The 26198-nt window shown below is 39.9% G+C and overlaps 1 protein-coding gene across 1 annotated transcript; it reads right to left on the minus strand.

Annotated features, from left to right (window-relative positions):
- Positions 1-1178: 1178 nt before the first annotated feature.
- Positions 1179-25794, minus strand: jph2 (junctophilin 2). Its single transcript, XM_083919934.1, has 6 exons — positions 24912-25794; positions 19979-20795; positions 9678-9796; positions 6251-7161; positions 3831-3931; positions 1179-3755 (listed from the first exon to the last, which is right to left on the minus strand). Exons 1-5 carry the CDS (start codon positions 25288-25290, stop codon positions 3851-3853), a joined length of 2307 nt encoding a protein of 768 aa, XP_083776060.1. The 5' UTR covers positions 25291-25794; the 3' UTR covers positions 1179-3755; positions 3831-3850.
- Between the last annotated feature and the right edge of the window lie 404 nt (positions 25795-26198).

The following is a 26198-nucleotide window of genomic DNA, read 5'->3' on the forward strand; positions in this document are numbered from 1 at the left end:
TATCGTTAGCGTAGGTGAGGGGCTGCTGACCGAACATGAGCGAGCATTGAAATACGAAGATCTTACACTCCCCCAACTTCCCATTATAACGCTCAGGTGCAGGGACATACGGCTCACGGGGCAGAGGGGTACTCACCCAACGTCTGTGAATGCTGGCCGATCAGAATACCCTGAGCGGATACCGCCTGATGAACGCAAAAGCCCGGAGGGTCGACTTCCATGTCTGCGGGGTCCATGTCGCCAGACCGCTCTGTCATGAACGGTTCAGGGAATAACACAGTGAACCAGACCCAAATGCAGACAAGGACACAGAGAATGGTTTAAACAAATATTTAATTAACAAAGAAGACAAGGGAATCCAAAAACAGGGGAACAGGGACAAGACAAAATGCGATGAGACGGTCGAGGGTAGGCAGGAACGGGATCTCGGGAAACTAAAACGAAAGGGAACAAAGAAACAATATTTAGCAAACAAATCGACAAACAGCTAAAATAGCATCAAACAAAGTAAAGGGAGCCAACAGACGAGAAAATACCACGTAACTTAGGACAACGGTCTGGCGCTGAATGTGTCCCACATCCGGCTCTTTATGCTGCAACCGCTGATTAAGGAATCAACCACAGCTGGGCGGAACCACGCCTACCAGACAAAAAAACAGAGGGGAAAGACACATGCAGGGAAAAAACAGACAGGGGGAGACAAAACAACACAAAAGAAAGAGGGAACGGCAGGACATGGATCCTGACACTCCAACTCCTTCCCTTCTGTCCTCTTTATTTCCTCCTCCCCCGAGTGAGGAGTTGTAGAAGTCCAAGAAGAGAATCATCGCTGTGCCCTTATCCAGAAGGGAGTGGACTCGGTGCAGCATGTAGAGGATGGCATCCTCCACATCAACATCTGGCTAACACGCAAACCGTGGGCGGTCCTTGGCGTGTTGTACCTGGGGTCTGAAGAGGCTGAAGAAGAGCCGCTCCAACATCTTCATTGGGTGTGAAGTGAGTGCCACCGGTCGGAAGTCATTCAGCTCGCTGAGCCTTTAAGGTGCCGTTTAAAAATGGTTAGTTCTGCTGTTACCAAAGTGGATAATGACTGATACTGTATGAAAATTATGGAACAGATTAAGAAACAAGTTAAGCCACAATCAACAGAGGCAAAACGAGGTGAACACAATCACAAGTGTTGTAAAAGATTTTATTTAACTTCAGCTTTGTAATTTTGATGTTCCAATTGAGCAATATTTGATTTCATTAAATGCACAAAAACAGACAAAACAAAGTGGCTTCTACATTACACTGACCTACATGAATACAGTTTGATTGCACTTACATTGAGTTCATCTGACAGCTGTCTCTTCTGTTGTTAATAAATGCATTTTGTAGATTAAGGATTAACTATCGGGCAAAAATGTATTACAAATACAAGATTTATTAGAACTAAAGTTTTGTAGATTTTGCATGAAAACAATGCACACAATCAGTGGTAAAACAATTCCACCGAACAACCTGTGTCCACGTTATGAAATGGGTAAAAGAATGGGAGAAATATTAAAGAGCATGTGGAGAGTGCTCTACTCAATGTAAGACATGGAGTTAAGAACAATTATTATTTCTCCATCTGGAAATAAATAAATTTAGGGTTGCACATTTGCCTCTGAAAAATCCTAAAGCAGAATATTTTGAATGCTGAAAAGATGTGCACTTCAATACGGTACAAAAATACAGACACATATACACAAAGTGCCCCCATGCGTACAAAAGTTGAAGTCGTATTTGGCTCTAAAGCACAACAGGCCCTGAACTTAATGCAGTGTGAAACAGAGGACAGTTTTCTACACTGAATCATACATGAAAACATGAATATCTCTCAGGCAAACACATCCCAACCCAGCTCCTCCCTTTGCTACTGTTCTATCAAAGGGATAGTTTGGACATTTGGAAGTAGGGTTGAATGAGGTACTTATCCTTAGTCAGTGTGTTGCCTACAATAAATGATGGTGCATTCAGTACGCCATGTTTAGCTATATTTAGAGTATTTTCACCACTTTACAGAGCTATCTATGCTCTCTTCAAAGCCACCACACTGAATTGACAAAACAGGAATTTTACTTCACAGAACACAGGAGTTGTTGGTCTACTGCCAGTCTCACATTGGTGTTTTAAAATGGTTTGGAAGTAACCAAACTCAAAAACGATCAATGCATATCAACCGAATTTATCAATATCAACACATGCTCAAGATCTCCTTAAACTGAGAGAGACGTACTCATTGGTAGGCACACCTTACATTATGGTAGAATATTATTGGGTTTAAAGCTGTTTCCAGCTCCCACTTTTTCCTTGTCTTTTCTTCTTTCGCATCCAGATTTAAGTGCAGGTCCCGGCATAGTGAGGAAATTCACTTCTGCATTAGTTAATAGTTTAGATCACGGCTTAGGTTTACATCAGTAAATTCAGCGGCCGCCCATATATTTTTTTTCTCCTGCAAACAGTTGCGTATAAAAAAGGAAAAGATGGAGGTTTCATAATGAAACCAGCTGCATTTTACTAAAGCAACAAGAGCATAGATGATGATTCAGTTATCCCTGTGTGAACTCAAACAGGGCTGTCCGTGTCTGTCCTCCTGTCTGCTTCCCCAAACTGGTGGCGTGCCGACTGACTGACTATAGTTAAGTACCTCATGCAACCCCACTTAATAAACCGAAACTACCCCTTTAATATAAATCTGTAGATTGAATAAATGTACTACAACATACAGTGATGGTTTTTACTAAGATAGACCCCCAGCCTCCATTCTCTGCTTTCTCATTCTATTGCAAAACATACACAACTCATTTAAAACCACCTGGGTGCTAAACAGCATTGTATGAGAAACACCACAGGAACATACAGTACAGTGACACTCATAAGCTTCCTAGTTTTCCTTCTCTAATTGGTTTATCAGCTCCCAAACCAAAGCAGCAGAATGACTATATTTGCATTAATATACGTATAAATCCCAGTGAAAATAGAAGGTTTCACAGTGTAGTACACCACAGTCTCAAATGCAATTAGCCAAAGTGTAACTCCAGATGCTTTGGACTCTTAAGAGACTGACAAGCAACCAGACTTTACAGTAGCGTTGGATTACAGTTTGCAATATTTTAACAGTATTTTCTGGAGACACATTTACCGACTTAATGAAACTTCAGCTTTTTAACCACAAGTTGGACATTGCAGGTAATCAAAAACGATGATAGTATCAGTTATAACTCCTCAATCTTTCACACATCTGCTGCGGTTGAATTTGTGTCTCATCAATCAGGTTTAAGGCACAGTGGAGAGAATATTCAGTCTGCGTATGTTATTAACATTCCTTCATAATACAAACACATGTCGTGACAAAGTGTACTGAGATTAAGGATTGAGTTAAAAGCCCTTTTTGCAAAAATGTTGACACACTTGTGACACACTGTGATGAAATCTTCTCGAGCGCTGCTTCTCCAAGTACTGAGGACATACTCTACCATCCAGCCCCGACTTTAACATACAATCACATTCAGAAGATCTGAATCAGTTTTGTGTCCTTCAGTTTTCAAACCTTTTTCAAGAGAGGAGCGTCACAGAGCATCACACAGTCACACCGGCAAAAACCTTTTAGAGGAGCTGCGGCGGTCTGCGTGATGCTTTTTTTCCCCTCCTCAGCGGTCATCTTTGATCTCTGGTCCTAACTGAGGAGGAGGAGGCGGGCCGTCTCTCCCTCCAACACTGCTGGTGACCTGCAGAAAAAGAACTATTTGTCTTTTAACAGACTTTGTACGTCACATTTATTCATTCATTTATTTATTTGTTACCTGAGGTGGTCGACAACATCTCATGACAAAATGTGTACAAAAAGAATGGCCAGGCCGATGTTCAGCAGGATGACCATGCAGATCATTATGGTGTTTGGGCCCTTTGGAAGAAAGGAACATGTGAGTAATGAAGTCAGAGAGAGGCGAAGTCACTCCCCTTCTGATGGACCATCGTTTTTCAGAAAAAAATATGTATGTTCGTGAACGGGACACGTTGTGGACAGTTTAACTCCACAGTGACTGAACTGAATTTTACCATTTACCAAACTGCATTTAAAACATCCAATCATTCTTTGGGTTTTTTGCAATTTGAACTGTGACGACAGCTCTTACCAATCTCAATATAAATATTTGAAAATCTTTTAAATCACAAGGGAGACAGATGTAAAGTGTGTCAAAGGCAGGAGTCTGCAACCTTTTTGATACGAAGTGCCGTTTTTACATTTTCGTGTTAATCAGTGTGCCATATCAACCTCTACTGAGCCTGTTCCTGCAGCCTTATTTTCCCCCAACCTCCACATTCTGTGAAGAAGGCAACAAGAACTAGCCAATCAGAGGCAGAGTAGGGCGGGCCTTCACCAATGTGGATGGGGAAAAAGTAGTGACGTCCAAATGAAAGCTTCATGAAGCTACATGAAGTATTTTTGCTATTTTCTGAGCCCACTAGATGGCACTCACTGTTCAACAAAGGGTTGGAAGCAGAAGTAGTCACCAGTCCATGAGCCTTTTTTGCTTTAACCTTTATGCCCCACTCGGGCAAAAACGACCATTTTTCCCATTTATTTTTTTGATTTTGTGATCATCTTGGCTGTGTTATAGCTTGTGGCATAATTTTTGGTAAGAACTCCCCTTTTTTTGCCAAATTTGTGAAATCCAGTGTTTTTCATTCTGACATGTCTTTTATACTCTTGTGTGCATTTTGCTCCCTTTGGACACCTTTGTGGCTGAAAACGTCCATGCACAAAACACTGCTATAAAATCATCATATATCCATATTTCTTTCATGATATTTTTTGATAAATCTCTTAAACAACTTCAAACCTGCTCAAAACTTCACAGCATCCAATCATTTTCAGGATTTTAACCTTTTGAATGACACTTAATATTTTAAGTTTAAGTGATTTATGAAATATTTTTCATATAATAAATAGTAAGAAGATTAAACCTTGCTGGTGATTAGAGTCTTAGATTAGTCAAAGATTAGCAAAAAATTTTTTTTTGATTGCAGTAGTATTTTTATGCAGTTCAAGATACAATTTTAAGACTTAAAAAAATTAAACTGGCATTTAAAGTTAAAATCCTGAAAACCATTGAATTTTCGATCATTCCGATTAGAGCTGAAGTTGATTAAGGGATTCAAGCAAAAACTAAAAATCTGAATAAAATATTGATGTATGATGATTTTATAGCAGTTTTTGTGCGTGGACGTTCTCAGCCACGATGGGTATCAGAGTCAGTATCTTGAGCTGCATAAAAAATACGAATACAATCAAATCATTTCTTTCTGCCAAACTTTGACAAATCCAGGATTCTAATCACCAGCAAAGTTTCATTGGCCTACTATTTAATATATGGAAAATATTTATATAAATATAAAGGGTTAAAATCCTGAAAATGATTGAATGTTTGCTAGTCTTAAGCAGGTTTGAAGTAAGAGATTTATGAAAAAAAAAATCAGAATAAAATATTGATATATAATATATAATATTGTACCAATAATATATATATTGATATGATGATTTCATAGCAGTGTTTTGTGCATGGAGGTTTTCAACCACAAAGGTGTCCAGTCCAAATTTGAGGGAGGCATGAGGGTTAAACCAAGAGCACCATCTTGTGGCTTCATTAAAGTAAAGAAAATGCTTCATGAAGCTTCATTTCAATAGGAAAAAGTCAGTCACACTACTGTAAATAAAAAGCAGTGCACCTGCCAATGGCTGTGAAAGAGTCATTTGGCATGTGGATTAGAAAGCACTATAAAATTCCCCCAAACATTTCTTGCACACTTGTTGCTATAGTGTGCCATTGGTTAAGCTGCCACGTGCCAATGGTGGACCCCGTGCCCGAGGTTGCTGACCATTGGTCTCAGGGAATGTAGAGCAGTGGAACACAGGGATGACTTTTGGAATAATTAAAAGTTTGACCTGAATAAAAATTGAAGGGATCATCCTGAGGGAAACATGAATGTCTGTAAATTTAATGCCAGTCCACTCAAAGGTTGTCGACACACTTTACTCAAAAGAATCAATGTGAACCAGCTGGTGGCCCTATAGTTAGAGTCAGTAGGATCGTGAGTGTCTGTAGAAAGCTGCCACATAGTTGTCGAGATAATTCAGTCTGGACGAAAGTGGTGGGATGACTGACAGACCCTATAGCTGTTGCCTAAAATAATCAAAATGTGAGTCAATGTCTATATTTACCTCCAAGTCCAGAGAATCTGCAGTCACCTCATGACTTGAGACGGACACTGTGGCCCTCAGTCTGGCTTCTGCTTTGGGCTCTACCTTCGGGGCCGATTTGGCAACAATGGCTTTGGCTTCCACTTGCTTTGGTACTGGTTGAGGTTCAAGACTGGGTGCAGTTTTGGGGGATAGAGCTGGGCTGGGTTTCAGTAATGGCTTTGTCTCTGCTTTGCTGGACGGCCTGCTCACCTCCCTGGACTCCACTTTGTTCTCAGGAACGGGTGCTGGTCGTTCGTGGACTGACGGAGCTCTTCCAGTCTTGACCTCGCTTGTTTTAGGCTCCGGGGTGACAGCTTTGGAGGACACTTTGGAGGTGGGGCGCGGTGCTTCTTCTTCATCTGGAGAGATGAGGCTATTCCTCACAGGGGCAGCAGGAGCGACGTCCGGAGTTTTCGCCTCTGAGTCAAACTTCTGCAGGGGCTTGATCTCCAGGTCAGAGCCCTGCTCATTCTTGTTGCTCTGACGGCTGGGGGTGCGAGAGGGACCACGACTGCCCTGGGCTTCTTCGCCTTCAGGTGCAGCCGTGGCGGGAGCAGAAACGGTCGATGGGGTTGTGGGGCGACTACTGGGCCTGCTGTTGGATTTACTGCTACCTTTACTGCCACCACCTTTAATGGCTTTGTCATCGTTCCAGCTTCCTGGACTGAGGAGTTTGGGGTCGTCTTTGATGATGATGCCTGGGCTCGGGGAGGGGGTGCGGCCAGGGGACGAGCCAGGCATGAGGCTGTCCAGCTCATTCATGAAAGGGCTTTCAGGTGGCGTGGGCAGGGGCTCCTCCTCGGCTAGCAGCGGCTCATGCATGACAGTGTCTATGTGCTCACATCCCCCTATGACCTCCTGTAACACTCTCTTCTTCAGATACTCAGGACCTGTGTGAGAACATTTCAACCAGTGAATTAGTGCCGTTCACAAAGTCTCAATATGTCAAGAGCAATAATAAGCCCTATTTTTTCTGGAGACTATGTGATTTATAGACATTTTTTTCTGTTAATGTATTTTGTCTCAAGCCAATCTGTTCCTTCTGGAGACGTAAATCATAAAAAAAGCAGCTCACAAACAAACACACAAAATCTGATTTGATTTTTTAAAAAGGCTAAGTAGATGTGGCAGTTGTAGTTTTTCGCACACTACTCAATCAGGAATAAAGTGTGCATTTGTTGGGGACTATTTTCAGCAGCAGAGTAAAACACATTGGATGTATTTCTTGCAGCACGGCGTGTATGCAGTGTTGTGCACGAACGCACTAAAAGACTTTGGTGAGCTGAGTTTGCAACTAATGAATGGGAATGAACCCAATCTTATTTCTAACAAGACATCATTTTAACAGGAAGGAAACACTATTTAACCGGGGAACCGACTTTGACACAATACCTGTTCTGAAAAAATAATACGGTCAAGACAGATGGCCGTCCTCCACAGAGCTGGGTCTGTCTGACGTTCCTGCCTGTTATAGGGAAGGTTATCGTTGCCACCGTACTCTACAGAGGAATTGTTGGGTCTATGTAAATCATAAATAAGTCATTGAGTGTGGTCTTTACCTACTCTGTAAAGTGTCCTGAGATAACTTTTGTTATGATTTGACACTATAAATAAAATTGAATTGAATTGAATTGAATGTCATCCTTGCAACCATGGATGTATTCCCGCTTGGCTCCTAGACTTTACATCGGGATGATGTCACAGGTTTTTAAATCGCTTTTCTGGGTTCGAGGACAGTTTTACAAAATAAAAAGTCCATGTTTTAAAATTTTATAATAGAAAGAGTAATAATTGACCATCTTTGCAGTTTAAGGTGTCCTGTCAACAGTTTTACAGATGTCTCTTTTACAGCGGTGGCCTATTAGTTCTAATATTGACCGCCATAATAATATTAGTAATTTTTCTAGAAGTATTACAGCTATCATTGCTCATATTCATATATTTCTATCATATAAACCAACATAATTATTATTATTCATATTCCTATTACCTTAACTTCTATTTTTTCTAGTATTCATATCATTGATTCACTGCCAACTTGTAGTTGCTCATGGAGGAATTGTTGGCTCTCTGTAAATCATAAATGAGTGGTCTAGACCTGCTCTATATTTAAAGTGTCTTGAGATAACATCTGTGATGATTTGGCAACATAAATAACATTTAATTCAATATAATATAATTAAGAACATTTTTCGTTTCAGTTTCACAAGTCAAGACAACGACACATCAAGTTAAAGCATCTAACCAGTCTCAGAGCAGCCTATTTTAATCAATTAAAAAAAACAAACCGTAAGAAATGATTGTCGTTGTTAGTGTTTATTTTCTCATTGTTAATTTTAACCTGTGTGAACTAAACTTTGAGCTAGCTCTTGTGGGACTGAGAAACAACCACAGCGTGTGTTCGTTATGTTGAAGGAACATTGATGATGACTGAGCTCTATGGCACAGAGGATGAAGATATAACAGCTTTGGATACACAGATACTTCTTTTTAGTGGATCACTTCATTATTGGTTTTGATCTTGTCTTGACATTTGTTAAAAAAATAACTATATAACACAGCAGGACTCAGCACGGCTTCGTCCATGTGATGCATTGGTCTGAGACAGTTTGTGCAGACACTCAGAAAGCTGGATGACTTTCTGAATCCTCAGAGCTCTCTGCTGAGGGAGAAAGCAAGAGGCTCCGACATGGCTGCTGTGCTTTTGTGTGAACGTGTAAAAGTGCGAGGGTCGCCAGACTCGCAATGAAACTGATATGATCCCTTCGACCAAATAAGATGTTCCTTTTTTTAGACATTCAAAAGCGACTACCCTTGTGGTGAGCCTCAGCCAAGCTGGAGGTATGCACAGGGACATATAAACTAGATCCTGCATCGTCAGTGGTGGAAAGTAGTATTACCACAGTGTAATAATACCCTGTTACAAGTTAAAGTCATGCATTCAAAACTTTTAGTGTAAAATGTGTTGGTAAAGAAGGAGCTAATTTTAATGACTTTATTTACTGCTGGGTATTAATACATCACCATTAAAACATTTTTTTATTGTGTATTGTTGTTTTGATAAGCTGAATCTATAAAGTAGTATTTAAAAATAAAAATGTAAAATTTCCCTCTGAGCTGTAGAGGAAATACTCAAGTAGAAGTACCTTTATTTTTACTGTGTTGTTAATAATACCATCTCATACGTCTCTACTTCAGTCAAATATAAATAGCTATAGCTGTGTGTTATATTTGTGTTAACTCATTTTATGGTGCATTCGGGTCTTATGGGAAAGAATGGTAAATATGCACATCCTAAAGAGAAATACCTGCTTGAAAACACAAAAGTGTGGGCTTTTAAAATATTTTATTGTGTTATCCTTTTCCAAAGAGGTAACATTGTGTTAATAGCCAAAAGCCCACTGACCTGGCTGGTAGAAGGAAGGGGAGAGCTCTTTGGCCACCAGTCTGGCGATGCTGGATTCACCGTTGGCAGCATGAGAGGCCTGATCAGCTCCGTCCGACTTGGCCTTTGAATGGGTCGTCCTGCGGAGGAGACAGACGCAAAACAATTCATGATTAACTGGCACAACAATGTTTTATTTTCATTTTACTTTTATCAAATAAAATACACCTTGAATACAACAAAAATGGGGCAGCACACTTTCACTATAAAACAGTAGAAATATTAACATCCTATGTATCATTAGCATTAAATGTGGTGTCTAGGCACTTTGGAGCTAAATGCTAATATTCTCATGATGCAGTACCTCAAATGGCCACTTGAGGCTGGCTCCAAAAGTGAGTCAATCCCCATAGACCCCCGTGTTAAAATGGCAAACTTTACAGCAAAAATAAACATTTAACAGCTTGCTACAAAAAGGTTTTGGGCTCTTAAGCTAATTCTATAACTCCCTCATTTAAATTATATAAAGGCTTAAAGTTATAAATTATGAAGGGTGTGGTCGCTTTGAGTGACAGATGGGTGCTGTCACAGTTGGATAGCATAGAGTGGAGCCTTCATTCAGCCAGCCTCAGCTCCATCAACACTCCGACTCCTTGCTCGTTTTGATGGATTAATTAGCCAGAAGTCAGGCGACGTCAGGCATTGCCAAGATGGCCACTGCCAAGATGGCCACTGCCTAAACCACCCACACTGAGCTTCACAGTGGCTCTTGAGAAACCTAGGAATGACATATACAGTCTATGATTAGCGCTTAACCAAGCCCCAACCACAGCGATTTCCTGGTTGATCCTATACGATTTCATAATAGAGCAATTTGTCATTGACCCCCATGTTAAACCTATTTAAGACCTGATACAAAAAAAACATTCTAGTGTGTATGTTTAGGTCATATCTCCATGACAACACTGAGGGGAGTGAATTATTTTGTACCATGCTAATTTTTATTTCATTGGGGTTTATGAATAATTAGGGGCGTGGCCTCTTGAGTGACAGCTAGCCTATGACCCTCACTTCTCCTTGGAGATTAACGTCAGCCAGATGGACGTATCTCCCTCCCCCCAACGTCACATACATGCCCTTTTTTGGTAAGAGGAAATGAGGCGGAGTCAAAGTCTGACAAGATGGTGACTCCTGTAGGTGAGGAGGATTGGATCTAGTTGAGAGAACGTTACTCGACAGGGAGGCTATGTTCATTTTATACAGTCTATACGCTGCAGCTTTGTGTGTTTGTGAATGTCAGTTTTGCAGGTATTGCCATGAATAAATTATTGGACAAATTCAAATTTTGACCTTAACTGGAAAACTGAAAACGTTTGACCTGCTGGTGACGCTAAATGAATAGTCAGGGGATCACCAAAGTCAGTACACTTCATCTACCAGGAGTACAAAACTTTCTGTATCAAATTGCATTACCACCCATCCAATAGTTGTGATATTTCAGTCTGGGCCAAAGTGGTGGACAAACCAGCTAACAGACCGCTATAGTGTGCGGCTTCAAACCCATCCTCTGCATGTGGAGAGATCAAGGCTGCTGCTGCACATTAAGTGGGAGAATTACTGATTGCGATTACTCTGTGGATACTTCACATACTGTAACTTTACACTGAGCTGAAAATAGCTCCCTGGTCCACTTGAAGACTCAGTGGGGAAGGTGCTTCCCACCGGAACAATTAGAGACTCCTGAGGCTCTGTGTTTGAGACAGATGAGCTCCACCTGTCTGCAGTCAGCACCTCCATCCTCTTCCAGGAACCTCTGCACCCTTAAATCTCACATGTTTATAATTACACTGAAATCTTTCAATAAAGGCAGAGTTGTGACAACAGGTGCTTTCTTATACAACACACTCTTTTTGGTACACTTCCCAAAGGCAATGGTACAACTTTAAAATAAATCATACGCCACAAACACACCTCTAAAAACACACCTTTGAATTTGGCCAGCTACAGTATATATCTACCACTTATGACGTGAATATCGTGTAGTTCTGAATGCATAAAATAGCGTATTTCACTAAAAATATATTACTGAAATGTGCATAAGGCTGACGTCATTGACATCATGTCAACAAAAACCAAAACAAACAATGGGTTAATCCGTCTCTCAGTACTGTCCAACCCTGTCTGTGGGTCTCAGCTCCAATCTTATTGGTTCCTTTTAAAGATGTAAATCTTCAAAAATAAATCACAAATATACACTTTCATTTTTAAAAAAGGCTCAGTAAATTCCTAAAACAGCTGGGCACTGTAGTTTTTTTTTTTTACAAAACATTACTCAAACGAGAGGAAATGGTGCATGTTTTCAGCTGCAGATTAATCCACATTTGTGTATGTGTGTGTGTGTGTGTGTGTGTGTGTGTGTGTGTGTGTGTGTGTGTGTGTGTGTGAGAGAGAGTCAAAGTCAAGCCTTTTTAATAGTTTTTGGAACAATGAAGTTTTCAAGTACAATTTTAAGTGTTTGTACTTTCATTCAGAGTATTTTCTTTCTACAGAATGTTACTTTCTACTAATACTCCACTACATTTGAGAGGTTATATAGTACTCTTTAGTCCACTACATTTACTAAACAGGTACTTTCATCACATATGATGCATTGTTGTAGAACCTAATCATGATATGGGGAAACTATCTAATTTGGATTATTTTGACTGCTTTTGTGATCGCAATATGATTCACAATATTGTAGGTAATGCTAATTTTTGCACAATTATTCTCATTTTCATTGAAAAATATATCAAATGAATCATGGTATGAGGTGCGATGGGTGGCACAGTGGTTACAGCAGTCGCACACCTGTCTACAGAAGGTCTCACGTTGCACATCAAAGCGGAAGACCAAGACATGAGGTGGAAGGAGTTGCCTGCGGAGCTCAAGAGACAGGATAGTTTGTCTTCAAAAAACATTTCTGCAGCACTGAAGGTTCCCAAGAGCTCAGTGACCTCTGTATTTTTAAACAGAAGCTGCTCCGCCACAACCCACAGTGTCAGTAGCGTGACCCACCATCACGACTCTTGTGTAGAAACCTCAGACTTGAGTATCGCTAACCATCACATTTCCTTGAGAGTGGAATAAGAGCTCAGCCCTACATTGCATTGGAAATGGAATCTATTGGTACTTTGAAGAGCCGCTGAGCCCTGAGCATTGTCCTTACATTTGTAGTAATATATCCTCCACTGTTGTTATAGCTTCTAAAATTGTCTAGCATAGTGGGCGGGCGGCAGAACGGGGGTTGTTCTGATTAATGATTCCCACCTTAACACAGAAGGTATTGTTCAGCTGTTGATTCCAACTGTAACATAATGTCAGTCCATATGCTCTGGTTTATCACTCAGCCACTGTATTAACTGACATGCCTGTTCACACAGGCAGCTTGGAACCAAGCCCCAACCACAACAACTTCCTGGTTGATCCAATGGAGAAGTGCCAAAACACTGCAGTTCTTCAAGTGTCCACTAGGGACAGGTTTAATAATAGAGCAATTTCTCATTGAAACCACTGTTTTCACAGCATAATTAAATCTATTTAAGGCCTGGTACAATAAACCATTCTAGTCTGTATCTTTAGGTCATATCTCCATGACAACACTGAGGGGGTGATTTTTTTTTGTACCATTTACATAAAGTCATAGATAAAATAAAAAAATAACTAAACATCTTTATGGAGTCAGGTAGTTATGACTTTAAGTTATTAATATCTCTTAAGGATTAAAGCCACAATGTTTTGATAGTCACAGTTTCAGTGATAAAAGATATAAAAACAAGGACAATAAGGAAATAGATATGACATATTTTTATAGACCAACACCAAAGTAAGCATCACTCCGGTACCCTCAACAATGGAGCCGATGGAATGTTTTCATTGGCTTTTGGATTATTGCAGAAAATAAGTTCTTTGGTGAAAAAGAGTTAATGATACTTACTTAAACATTTTGTTCAGCAAGATAATCTCCACAAATGCCACACCACTTTTATGAGTGTAAATACAATCAGTGGAAGTAAAAAGCTACCATGCGTGGTTCTGTACTGCTAGCAAAGCATGGACAAGTTTGGGAAAGGACTGCCAAGTACACCTAAGGCAGATGATTAATTGACACCAAACGTCACAACTACCAAAACAAAGACAAGAAAATACAATGAGGCATATCTCATCCGGTGCTTCACCAGTAATACTGAGGGTAATGAATAGCGAGAAGGGGGGGGGGGGGGGGGGGGTTATTATATTATAACTATTTTTATCTACAAAAGGAGGACCCTGCAGAGAAAGTTTGTAGTAGCTGCACTTTTTACCTTTGTATAGGAAACATTGCCCTTATAAGTCGTCATCCAAGTATGGGGACACTATTTGGGATGACGCCCCTTTTGATATGTTCTTAAAGACAACTGTTTACCATTTATATTGCATATTTTATTAATCTGTAAAAGTATTTTTTGTGTTGTTTGAAACAACTCTGGCCGTTCTATGATCAGGATTGCCAAAGTTACAGAAATGTGGTGATATTAAACAGGATCATGTAAGTACTGACATTAAGAAATCAACTAAGGATTATATTGGAAGTTTATCCTAGTCTGTACGCATGTATCATTCTAACATTATGTGTTACAGTGTTCATTTACGGTTCAATGTTGAATTCATACATTTGGTCCAATGTGCTTTATGCCTATGCAAACCTCTCCCCTTCTTTTTAACCCCCACCTTAAGCGGGAAAATTAATATATCTCATTATCCAGGCCCCACCTTAGAGCTGGACTTAAAGATAGCAAACCTAAGCTGTCTCCTCAGGGTTTTGTCTTCTTTTTGTTTCTGAGTCTTTTTTTTTTCAGTCTTCTCACTTCTTCCTTCTTCTCTTCCACTTCTAGTCTTGTTTGAGTTGTTCATTGTACAGTCTTTTATTTTGTAACATCTATCTAGTTTATTTTTGTCTTTATTTTTATATATAACTTTCTGCCTGACTTTATTTCATCAAAGTTCAGTGTCTTATTTGATTAATAACATTTTAATTGAATCAGTCAAACGCCTTTTTATGTTAGTGCTTGTGTTTTTGAGAACAAGCTTATTTTTCTCCCTGCCAGAGAAATGAAGCTTTAGGCAACAGCGCCAAGTTACTCTTTTGAAAAATTTCTATCAAAATCCAGTATTCACCAGGAGCTTACAATATGAGACCAACTCTCATCCACCTATTAAAGCTGTCCCTGCAGAAGTGTCCAGAAAGACTCTTTTTTTGGCTTAAAGTTGAAGATTTAGGGTTCACAAAGAAAGTGACCCTCTGACGCTAAACTTCCATTGCCTGGCGCTGAACATCCATTGCCGCGGTGAAGTGTCCCCTATCGAGATACTGTGTGCCACCCTGTTGGACAGCTGGTCCACTCCTTGGCCTCTGATGAACCCTCTGATGACCTGGTTCTGCCAGCCCTGCACCTTGGGAGGTGCTCTGCATGTCTGGAAACTGCTCTGGAGCTGAGACGTCTCCTTTCCTCTTGGACTTCCCTCTTCATGGCTGAGTTTGGTGAGATGACGCTGTTGGTACTTTAATAAGCAGATCTGGTGACCACTGGCTATTTGATATTAAACTTTACTTTCCATAAAGGTATGATTAGAAATTCCATTTCCATATCATAGCTTTTACCATGCCCATTCCTTTTCTGTGTTATTCCCATGTGTGTCATTTCATGTTATAATCTATCTGTATATTATGTATTTAAATATATTCATATTTTTTAAGTAAAACCCCAAACCCCCAGCTGTTGTCTGTGTGCTTTCATTCTGTTTTATGAGAACAGACGTTTTCAGATTGAGATTGATAGAAATTAATTGATACAATAAATTTATATTTTAATTCTTGCAGGTGACTAGGTTTCCAACGGGCTTAGTCCACATTACCTGTCTATACAGTGGTGGTGTCCCTTTTTAACGAGGAATAATTAATTAGCCTAATTAATACTTAATAAGGTGATTAATTCGTTTATTATCATACGTGTAGATATCCTACAGTTGTGACATCACATTGCTCAGAGGTCCTTACAGCTATACTTTCACATATTATTTGATACTTTCATATTATGAGGGAGCAGACAGAGGAAGTAGGGGTGCTTTCTGAAGATTTGTATACGCCCTCCTCCTATAATAACAAAAGGATTCAGGTCAATATTAGCCAGTGTGGCCCTTTAAGTTGTATAACTGCTGCAGTGTGTGTTGGTCCTCCGATGCTTCTCTGCAACCCAACACGACATTTGACACTGTGACCTGAATACCCTTTATGCCTTTAGGGCTGCTTTAAGGAGACGCTTGTTGTGCTCTGAGGAGTGATGAATCGCCATCTGGAGGAAGAGACAAACTCTATCTCAAATCTTAATTTAGAGCCGGCGCAAAAATGTAAAAGTGTTTCTTCAAATAGGTCCTGCTGTTCTGCTGTTTTGTAACCATTTGTCTTTTTGTCACGCTGCATTTGTCCTAAAGGCTGCTGCTGGCAGGAGATGTTCTGTCATTCTGGCATGTGCCACTTTATCTTTAGTGGAGGGGCCTATTCAACTGTGTGTGTGTGTGTGCAAGAGAGAGAGAGAGAGAGAGAGAGAGAGAGAGAGAGAGAGAGAGAGAGAGAGAGAGAGAGAGAGAGAGAGAGAGAGAGAGAGAGAGAGAGAGAGAGAGAGAGAGAGAGAGAGAGTGAAAGACTGATTTAGTGTCTATAAAAAGACGCTTCAAAAGAAATGTTTCAGACTATAATCAAATCACTTTGTCAAAATACACATAAATTAGAAAACTAATTGCAGCCTTATTATTGCAACATTGCTAAGACGTCACATAAGAAATACCTCAGTGGTCTTTTATTTGAGTAAAAGTAGTAATACCAGTGTGTACAAGTAAAAAGTCTGCACTTAAAACTATACTCATGTAAAAGTACAAAAGTATTAGCATCAAAATATACTCACACCCAAAATACTCAATATTGTATTATGATTATTGATGCATTAATGTGTTTATAAGTTGCAACTGGTAAAGGTGGGGCTCATTTTAATGAATCTGCTTGACAAAGTTTTATCTTAATCTATAATATTCATTCATCATCATTTATTAAATGATTATATCTTGTATTCTTAATATGAAAAGTAACTATAGCTATCAAATAAACATAATGGAGTAAAAAGCAGAGAAAGCATAAAGCAGCATAATATGGAAATACTCAATTAAAATGCAAGTTAAATTCAGTACTTGAGTAACTTGAGTGAGTGAGTTACTTTCCACCCGTTAAGAGATTGCCTAAGGAGAAATACTTTAGAGGTGGAAGACGTACTTAGATCCTTTACTTGGTGGATCAGTCTACTAGTGTAGAAATACTCTGTTACTAGTAAAGGTCACATACTCAGAAAGAACAAAAGTATAAGCATCAAAATATCCTCAATAATAACAGTACTTGAGTAAATGTACTTAGTTACATTCCAACACTGTACATAGTACCACAGCAGAGGTGGTAGAAGTATTTAGATATTTTACATAAGTAAAAGTAGCAATACCACAGCCTTAAAATACTGTTACAAGTAAAAGTCCTACATTCAAAACTTTACTAAATATACAAAAGGATTAGCATCAAAATAGACTTAAAGTACAAAAAGTAAAAGTACTCAGAGTGGCCCCTATAAGAATGTTTCTCTGTCTCTCTATGAAGTCTTAACTTTTTAATAAAACATCATCATGTATTTGTTGATTTACAGTATATGTTGCATTTGTACTAAAAAGTAACAACAAATAAATGAAATAATAATAATAGTAAAAACTACAACATATCCCTCTGAATTGTAGTGGAGTAGAAGTATAAAGTAGCAGAAAATGGAAATACTGAAGTACCTCAAACTTGTACTTGGGTAAAAGTTACATTTTTTTACGACTGTAATAGCTGCAGAGATCTCATCAATAGTCCTGAGCTGAGGTCAGAACCAAACCTTATTTACAAATGTTATACGCACAAAATGCTCGTCTCAGCAGTACAGTATGTAATCCAAGCTGCACAACTAAAGCTAGGTGTGGTACATGTATACGCTAACCCTTTATACCCAAGCACTTGCTTATGAGCTGTGTCATATTTATATCCGTGAAACCATTTGACACCGCTGCTGACGCAAGATGGGCCGAGATCTGTGATCTCTAAAGTGTTCCCGGTGAGCAGCGGAGCTAAAGCATCCAGTTGGTGATAGAAACTGAATCAACAAGCAGGCCGCTGTTTTCAAGCAGAGTTTGGCACCCTTTGGATGAGTATTCAATGTGCTAAAACAGGACAAGAGGAAGTGCAGTAATAGTTAACACAGGTATGCAGACAAATACAAAGAGCCACTGTGATTCAGAAAACAGTCTGGATGTGTGTCTGTGACTAGGCAGGAAAGATGGGGTTTGGAGGCAGGGGGGAGGGGGATAATCAGCTGTTGCATTCCCTTGTGATTGTGATACAGCAAGAGTGTGCTTGCCCATATTTAGTCAGGGCTCCTCTGTGACCACAGAGCCCCTGTGTATGTGTGTGTGTGTGTGTGTGTGTGTGTGCATGCGCGTCATTTACACCTTGTCCTGCCACACAGGTCCTTCTTCAGCCAGCCCACGCAACAGAACAATGTCCACAGTTAGCTGGACTTGAAGAGAGCAGGTCTGGCCTCTCAGTGCAGTGCACAGGTTTTACGTGTATTTTTAAACCATCGACTTCACCGCCAAATGATCACGGAGTGAAGACTCCACTGCCAGGAACAGATATGTCATGTCTCCACTGCTTGTATAATAAACAGATTTCAATTTCAACGTGCAGGAACAAGGAACACTCAAAAGGGGCTGTTGTTTAGTTTGTGTGGTGGCAAAAGTATTCAGATCCTTAAATAGACAATACAACAATGCCAAAATACTCATTTGCAAGTAAAAGTCCTGTATTTAAAATGCTTATTAAAACAACAAGTGCACAGACAAGTTAGTTGAGTCACCAAGTCTCAAATCCATGTCTCAACTACATGCTACAACTCACAGATTTGTGAAACATGACAAAAGACAACGAGCTGAACATTTTTAAAATGTAAAAATGCATCGTATTGTATAAACTTCTGTATGCAAAAAGTAACTAGTAAATCCAGTTGTCAGATAAAGGTCTTGGAGTTAAAAGTACAACATAAAGTCGTATTTAATGTACCTCAAAATTGTACAGTATAAGTAATATTACTTAGTTACATGCCACCACCGGTCTTCCAGTAGTTTGGAGTTTTACGCACTCAAGATATATAATCCTTATGAGGTTGTGTTTGGTGAGGCATTTCTGAAAGCCGTCCTACATAAATACTCAGCTTCCACTCTCAGCTCTGTACACGCGCCTGTAGATGTGCTGTAGGTGAACTTAAAGCACTGATGTATCAAACACCGGACCATAACTCTTATATACTGCTTATCCTTGGGAGTGCAATATTTAGATTTCAGTCTGCAGGGACAGGGGTCTGCAGTCCGTCAGTGTGAGTCTCACTGCTGTAAACACTGAGCTTATTTCAGGTGCTGAAGACGACTGTGGAGAAAAACCCCACTGCCTTGTACGGCCACAGACAAAAATGAAGGCAGAGGTGTGCATGCATGACAGTAAACCATGTGCGAAAAACATGTTTGCTTACAGTTTGATTTATCGATTTTATATGAATTGATTTCAGAAGGAATTGTGATTAGAAAGAGGCTTACATATTCTCGTTTTCACTCCCTTTGGTGGCACTCACACGTCACATTTGATATATGCTCATTGAAATCGTCTTTCACTAAGTTAAAGGACTAGTTTTAAATTCTTTTAGAAATGTGCTCATTTCCTGAGAATTAGATGAGAAGATCGATACTGCTCTCATATCCGTGTACCAGCCCCTTTTAAGCTGACAAAAAAGATATAACATGATCATTATTGAGCTTTAGAGGTGCTGGCAGGCATATTTTGTTGCCCTTTGACAGGCTAGCTGTTTCCCCCTGTTTCCAGACTTTATGCTAAGCTAAGCTAACTGTCTCCTTGCTGAAGCTTCATATTTCAGGTTCCCATATTGTAAAAAGGGAGATTTTCATGCCTTTTTCATTATCATAAATCAGGTCAAGGTGCCATATATATGAAACACTCAATCTGCAGAGAAATGCACACAGCCTGTGTTTAAAAACTCTGCCTTCAAACGAGCCATTGGGATTTATGTATGGTTGTGATGTCACAACTTTTTGTCTTTATAAATATTTCCCTGATAAACAAAACAGAAAAGAGTAGAATTGTGTCCCCACGCATCTGTTCTTACCTAGATGCAGCGATCTCTGCCTTCTGCTTGCCGATAGCGGCAGCCCTCTGAGCGCCCTCCACCGCCCGCTCCACCTTCTGCTTGATCTTTGTTCCCTTCAGCTGGATCACCCTCTTCTTCATGGCCTTCACCAGCATGTTGTTCATGTACTTGCCTTCCTCCTTCCCTCCCTCTGCGAAGGTGGTGCAACCGTAGCCATGTCTCTGGTTGTTCAGCCACTCGCCCTCGTATTTCAGCCCACTGGACCTTTCGCTTATTCCATATCCTGAGCGTTTGTCGTTCTTCCACTCACCCATGTAGACCTCAGTGGTGGTGGCGTCAATGTCGGCCTCCACTGGGGGGAAATCCTCGGCTCCGGCAAGGCTCTCGTCACCGATGCTGATGGTGGAATTGGTGTCACTAGCGTTGGAACTGAGAGCTGATTCCGTCCTCAGGAAGCTGATCTTGCTCTTCTGGCTGGCCAGCGAGGTGCTTGAGTCGGACTTCTTCAGCTTACCAAGCAGGGAGCCCCTGCGGAAAAGGCCCTTCTTCTTAGGTTTCACAGCCTCTGGGTCCACCTGGAGAGTGAGGGCGAAGCCTCCACGGGATGGTCCAAGGTGGGTAGGGGTGGCGACGGGTATCTCCTCACCTGAGGCATTGGTGGTGGTGATGATTGGGACATCTTGCTGCAAGACAGTGCCATTGCTGTGCTCGCTGCGAAGGGAGGTCAAGGAGGTACGAAGAGGGGAGCGGACAACTGCTGCCATGCCATAAGGGACGCTCTGCCGGACCCCATAGCCGTGCCTCATCCCACCTGTAAACTGACCCTGGAAAGTACCTGGAAAGATCAGAAAATAGGGAGTTATTCTTTTCTACCTGCACAGATAAAACGTCAGTCTACTTGTGTGGCTCTAGTCCTAGCTCTAGGTCCACCACTTTGGTCCTGAAATATCTCAACAATCATTTGGTGTATTGACATGGAATTTGGTACAAACATTCACAAGATCCAGCGGATGAATCCTACTGATGTTGGTGATCCTCTGACTTTTCCTCTTCAGTCAAAGTGTTCACAAATAGCATAACATTTTTTACAGACATTCATGATTTCAATATTGCAGTCCCTCTGTATTCGTTGATCCCCTGACTTTTCATCTAGTACAATTATCATGTCAACGTTTAAATGTGTCCAATACTTTGGTTCATGAACAAATTCCTGCAAAACTGACATTCCCATTGTTGGTTTAATTTTGGTATCATTCCTATGTTCCTAGGGAATGTTTCTCTTGATACTAAACACTTTAAGTGATTAGTAAGAGCTATCTTTGCAGTTCAAATTGCAAAAGAACGCGGCACGGCTATGTCTTTTAACATCAAGCTATTCAATGCTTATGATTAAGGCAACCTTCTGCCCAACACAAAGACAAGTGCAAGACTTGTGTCGAGTTCTGCAGCTCTGGAACGAAGGGAGATGATTGTTTCAAATGCAGTTTAACTGATAAAAACTTGTTCAACACTGTGGAGATATAAATGTCAAAAGTCAAGAAAACACATTTAAGCGTATCATCTCAGTAGACTATAAATTGTGGGCCGTATAATCCGACCCAGTGAACCTTGACCAAGAATAAAATACATTGCAGAGAACATAACAGTCTGAAAGGTCTCCTTTAGGAGTCATACTAACACGTTTAACAAAGAGGGTGAATGTGTTAAACATTATACCTGCTTAATATTAGCATGTTAGCATTGTCATTGTGAACATGTTAGCATTTCGACAACAGTCACCGTCACAGAGCTACTAACATGGCTTTAGACCTTGAATTATGGCTTGGAGCGAAAATAGTTCACTCCGTATAAAACGATCTGTCCTTTTTATTCCTGCCAGAATGTGATGGATATCTTTAGTGTGAAAAGTTAATTAATGCTCTCACGGACAAGTCCTATGGAGGTCTGGTCTCATGCTAAAATTGACATAGATGTGGATTATAGTGACAGCTAGGCCTCCCTCAGCCCGTGAGGCCAGGAGGGCACGGGGCTTGTGGGCTATTATTACATCCTGACATGTGGTGCTATCACATCCCCCACTGGAACTTCCACCAGACTGGGCTTTAAAGCTGATGAGTCAGCTGTTAAAGAGGGGGAACCATGGCTATTGTACAAGCAGAGATCACCACAATTAATTTGTCTAACCCATTAGGTTTCCTCTACACAAAGTAAATAAGTTGTGGTGGTGAGGGGTGTCCATGCACCAGAAGCTTTCAGAGAGTATAAAACGTCACACATCGACTCTTTTATCCAACCTCATCTGGCCTCTTGGGAACAAATTATTGATGTACTCGTATTTTATTTGAGTATTTCCATTATATGCTTATTTATATTTCCACTCCACAATATTCCAGAGAAACACACACACAACAAGAACTGATTTGTGTAAAATATGATGAATTTCTATGGATCTATCGGCCGATATTGGCCACATAATGGTAATGGTGTATATATTGTTTGATATGCACTGATATGTAAACCTTTTTTACAGAATATAATGCAGAAAACAATGGTGTCATATAGCCGTTTATTTCATATTTAATTATTCTTAGTTTAAATAGTCAGCAGATTGATACTAACTGAGATGTTTATTCAACTATTTATTTTCTCCGTTGTCATTTCTAGAACTGGTGGACGGTGTAATACATTGTATGAATAATGTATAAAAATGTCAAATATTCTTCTTCGTTTAGGCAGCTGTACTGGTACTCAGAAGGCTGCTTTCCTAAACAAATCTCATACTGTATTTATGCAAAATTAGGGCATCATCCACATAGAAAAGATATTGGTCTATATTGGTAATATGTGAATTATTCAGACCCTAGTATTTTCAGTACATTTTGCACACACACACATATATATATATATATACGATATATATATATATATATATATATAGTACTTTTACATGTAGGTATTTCTATTTCTTTCCTCGATACTTATTCCACCACTGTTGACGATGGTGTGGTCTAACAAAATGGAAAGATTCCTGTGGGGTTTGATTTCTAACGAGCTTTGAGCAGCTCTTGACTGACAGCAGCAGGGAGATATTTTCTTCTGGTCACACACAGCCATCATAAACGGATCATCGGGCTGCTACGTTTATGATTTGTCTCCACGTCGCCTGCAATGAACTTGGTGCAACGGACCATATGACCACACTTGGCTGGAGGGGGTTTTGCTCTCAAAGTTGCATGATTTAGTTTTCATCCTCTCATAAAATAACCACCCTGTGGCATAATCTAGTGCTGGAAAGTAACTGTTTGCTTAAGTACTGTACTTAGGTACAATGTTGAAGTCTTTCTTCTTTATTTCCATTGAATCCATTTATTTGCTTCATCCCACTCTGTTACCCCACTACATGTATCTAACAGGTGCAGTTATTGGGTACTTTGCAGTACTGCCTCGTATTATGAAAAAACACATTTTTATGTCAAGTGTAACAAAAGCTCTCCAACAAATGCAGTGAAATAGAAAGTACAATATCTCTGACGTAAAATACAAGTAGGCCAAAATTGTAACTTCACTGCTTGAGTGTTTCCATCTTATGCTACGTTATACATCTACTCCATCACGTTCTGGGGGAACGAACTCTGTTGACTTACTTACAACAGAGTCATGTTACTTTGACTTGTTACATATTTATTATACTTTAACTGCTAACTGAGTGTTTGTTACTTTGACTTGTTACATATTTATTATACTTTAACTGCTAACTGAGTGTTTGTTACTTTGACTTGTTAAATATTTATTATACTTTAACTGCTAACTGAGTATTTGTTACTTTGACTTGTTACATATTTATTATACTTAACTGCTAACTGAGTATTTGTTACTTTGACTTGTTACATATTTATTATACTTTAACTGCTAACTGAGTATTTGTTACTTTGACTTGTTACATATTTATTATACTTTAACTGCTAACTGAGTATTTGTTACTTTGACTTGTTACATATTTCTTATACTCTAACTTCTGACTGAGTATTTGTTACTTTGACTTGTTACATATTTTCTTATACTTTAACTTCTGACTGAGTATTTGTTACTTTGACCTGTAGTATTTGCTATACTTTAACTTGTAACCATATGTTACTTTGACTTGTTACATATTTCTTATACTTTAACTTCTGACTAAGTATTTGTTACTTTGACCTGTAGTATTTGCTATACTTTAACTTTTGACTGAGTATTTGTTACTTTGACTTGTTACATATTTCTTATACTCTAACTTCTGACTGAGTATTTGTTACTTTGACTTGTTACATATTTTCTTATACTTTAACTTCTGACTGAGTATTTGTTACTTTGACCTGTAGTATTTGCTATACTTTAACTTCTGACTGAGTATTTGTTACTTTGACCTGTAGTATTTGCTATACTTTAACTTGTAACCATATGTTACTTTGACTTGTTACATATTTCTTATACTTTAACTTCTGACTGAGTATTTGTTACTTTGACCTGTAGTATTTGCTATACTTTAACTTCTGACTGAGTATTTGTTACTTTGACCTGTAGTATTTGCTTTACTTTAACTTGTAAACATATGTTACTTTGACTTGTTCAAAAGTATTTGTTGGGTCTACTTTTACTTGTCCTCCTGACAGAGTATTTGTCACTTTTGCTTTTACTTGTGAAATACTATGTGTAACTTTACTTGTTAGAGAAAATGGTGTTTTACTTTTACTTGTAACAGAGTATTTGTTAGGTCTACTTTTTACATTGACTCCTAAAAGTATTTGCTACATCTGCTTTAACTTGTAACAGATTATTTGATACTTTCCTTTTATTTGTAGCATAGTATTTGCTACTTCTACTTAAATACTTAAATAACTATAATATAATCAAATGTATTATATTCCTCCTTGTTGCACTGTAACAGTCAAAAGTGTGACTCTGTAACACTCACCTCCATCAGCATAAGTTTCTGTCCCGTATCCGTCCTGAAGTCCATTATTCCAGGTCCCCTCATACTTCGCCCCGCTGCCAACACTGATCCGGATGCCGTATCTCCCTTTGAAGCCATGAGTCCATTCCCCTTTGTAAATCCAGTGTCCTTTGGTTTCTACTCCCAGGCCGTGACGCTTCCCCTGCGACCAGTACCCCTCGTAGGTGTTACCGCTGGGCCAGGTGTAGACTCCCACCACCTCGAAGCCGTAGTTCCAGGAGCCGGAGAACTCGCCCTGGCCTTTGGGTCCGGTGCAGATGCCATGACCGTGGGCTTTGCCTCCCTCCCAGCCCCCGCAGTAAGCCCCGCCGTCGTCAAACTCAAAGCGACCTCCACTCATGCCTCCCCGCAGCGTAATTACGCACCGATCAGAAAGTAGAGTTAGTCTGTTACCTGGCTAAAGACACAACCTCCGTCAGTCGGACTTCACCTTCACCTGACATCAAAACCGATTGGAGATATCCTTGGTGCTAAACTTGTGGGGGTTCCTTCTTTTGGAGTTGGTTTGGGAATTTCTGCGCGTGTCCATGAAGCTCCGGAGCGCACTTGAACACTTTACAGAAACTTTTATTTCTCCCTCTTTTACTCCAGTGTCTTCTCCTTCTCCTTCTTCTCCTTCTTCTTCTTCTTCTTGGAGTCCTCGTATTCACTCGCCAATCTTCTCTTCCTCCAGAATAACTGATGCGTTGTGTTACAAATTTGGATGACTTGGTTATTAAATCGAATTATTTCTGTCTTTGAAGAGCCACTGGTCTTACATGGCTTTTTCCAGGTGGCCACCGAGAAAAGCCCCTGTTCCCCCCTCGTCCCTGCCACCCAGCGATCTCCTGACAGTCGCTGCTGGTGGAAATATTTTCGCAGACCCAACAAGGCGACCCATCCACGCACACACACCCTTCCAAAAATACAACCCAATCCTAACCCTGCTGCTGCCTGCAAGGAGCCATGGCAGAGTCTTGCCACCTGAAGTACTCTGCTCTCTATAAGCTTCACCCTGCAGTTAATGTAGTGGCTATTCTGTAATAATAAAGCTGATGAAATAGATGCTTGGAAGAAGATAAATCTCTGTAATTTCCCACTGATGTTCCTGCATGGTCTCATAGATCTTATAATATTATATTTCCACTCCAAATGGAAATTTCAGCCTGTATGTCTGTGGTTATGATAACTTTATTTAAAAGTAAACATATGCCTATATGTTAATATTTTATTATGCAGTCCTATATGACTGTATCATTGCAGGATTGT

Source organism: Echiichthys vipera (assembly GCF_963691815.1).
Source record: "Echiichthys vipera genome assembly, chromosome: 9".
Lineage (NCBI taxonomy): Eukaryota > Metazoa > Chordata > Actinopteri > Perciformes > Trachinidae > Echiichthys > Echiichthys vipera.

Bases quoted from the DNA above. Each gene is read 5' to 3' on its own strand.
- jph2 (XM_083919934.1), bottom strand. From the start codon at position 25,290: ATGAGTGGAGGTCGCTTTGAGTTTGACGACGGCGGGGCTTACTGCGGG. The intron at 20,796-24,911 runs GTGAGTGTTACA...TGATCTTTCCAG, and splicing joins AGAAACTTATGCTGATGGAG to GTACTTTCCAGGGTCAGTTT. The intron at 9,797-19,978 runs GTAAGAACAGAT...TCTCCTCCGCAG, and splicing joins GCAGAGATCGCTGCATCTAG to GACGACCCATTCAAAGGCCA.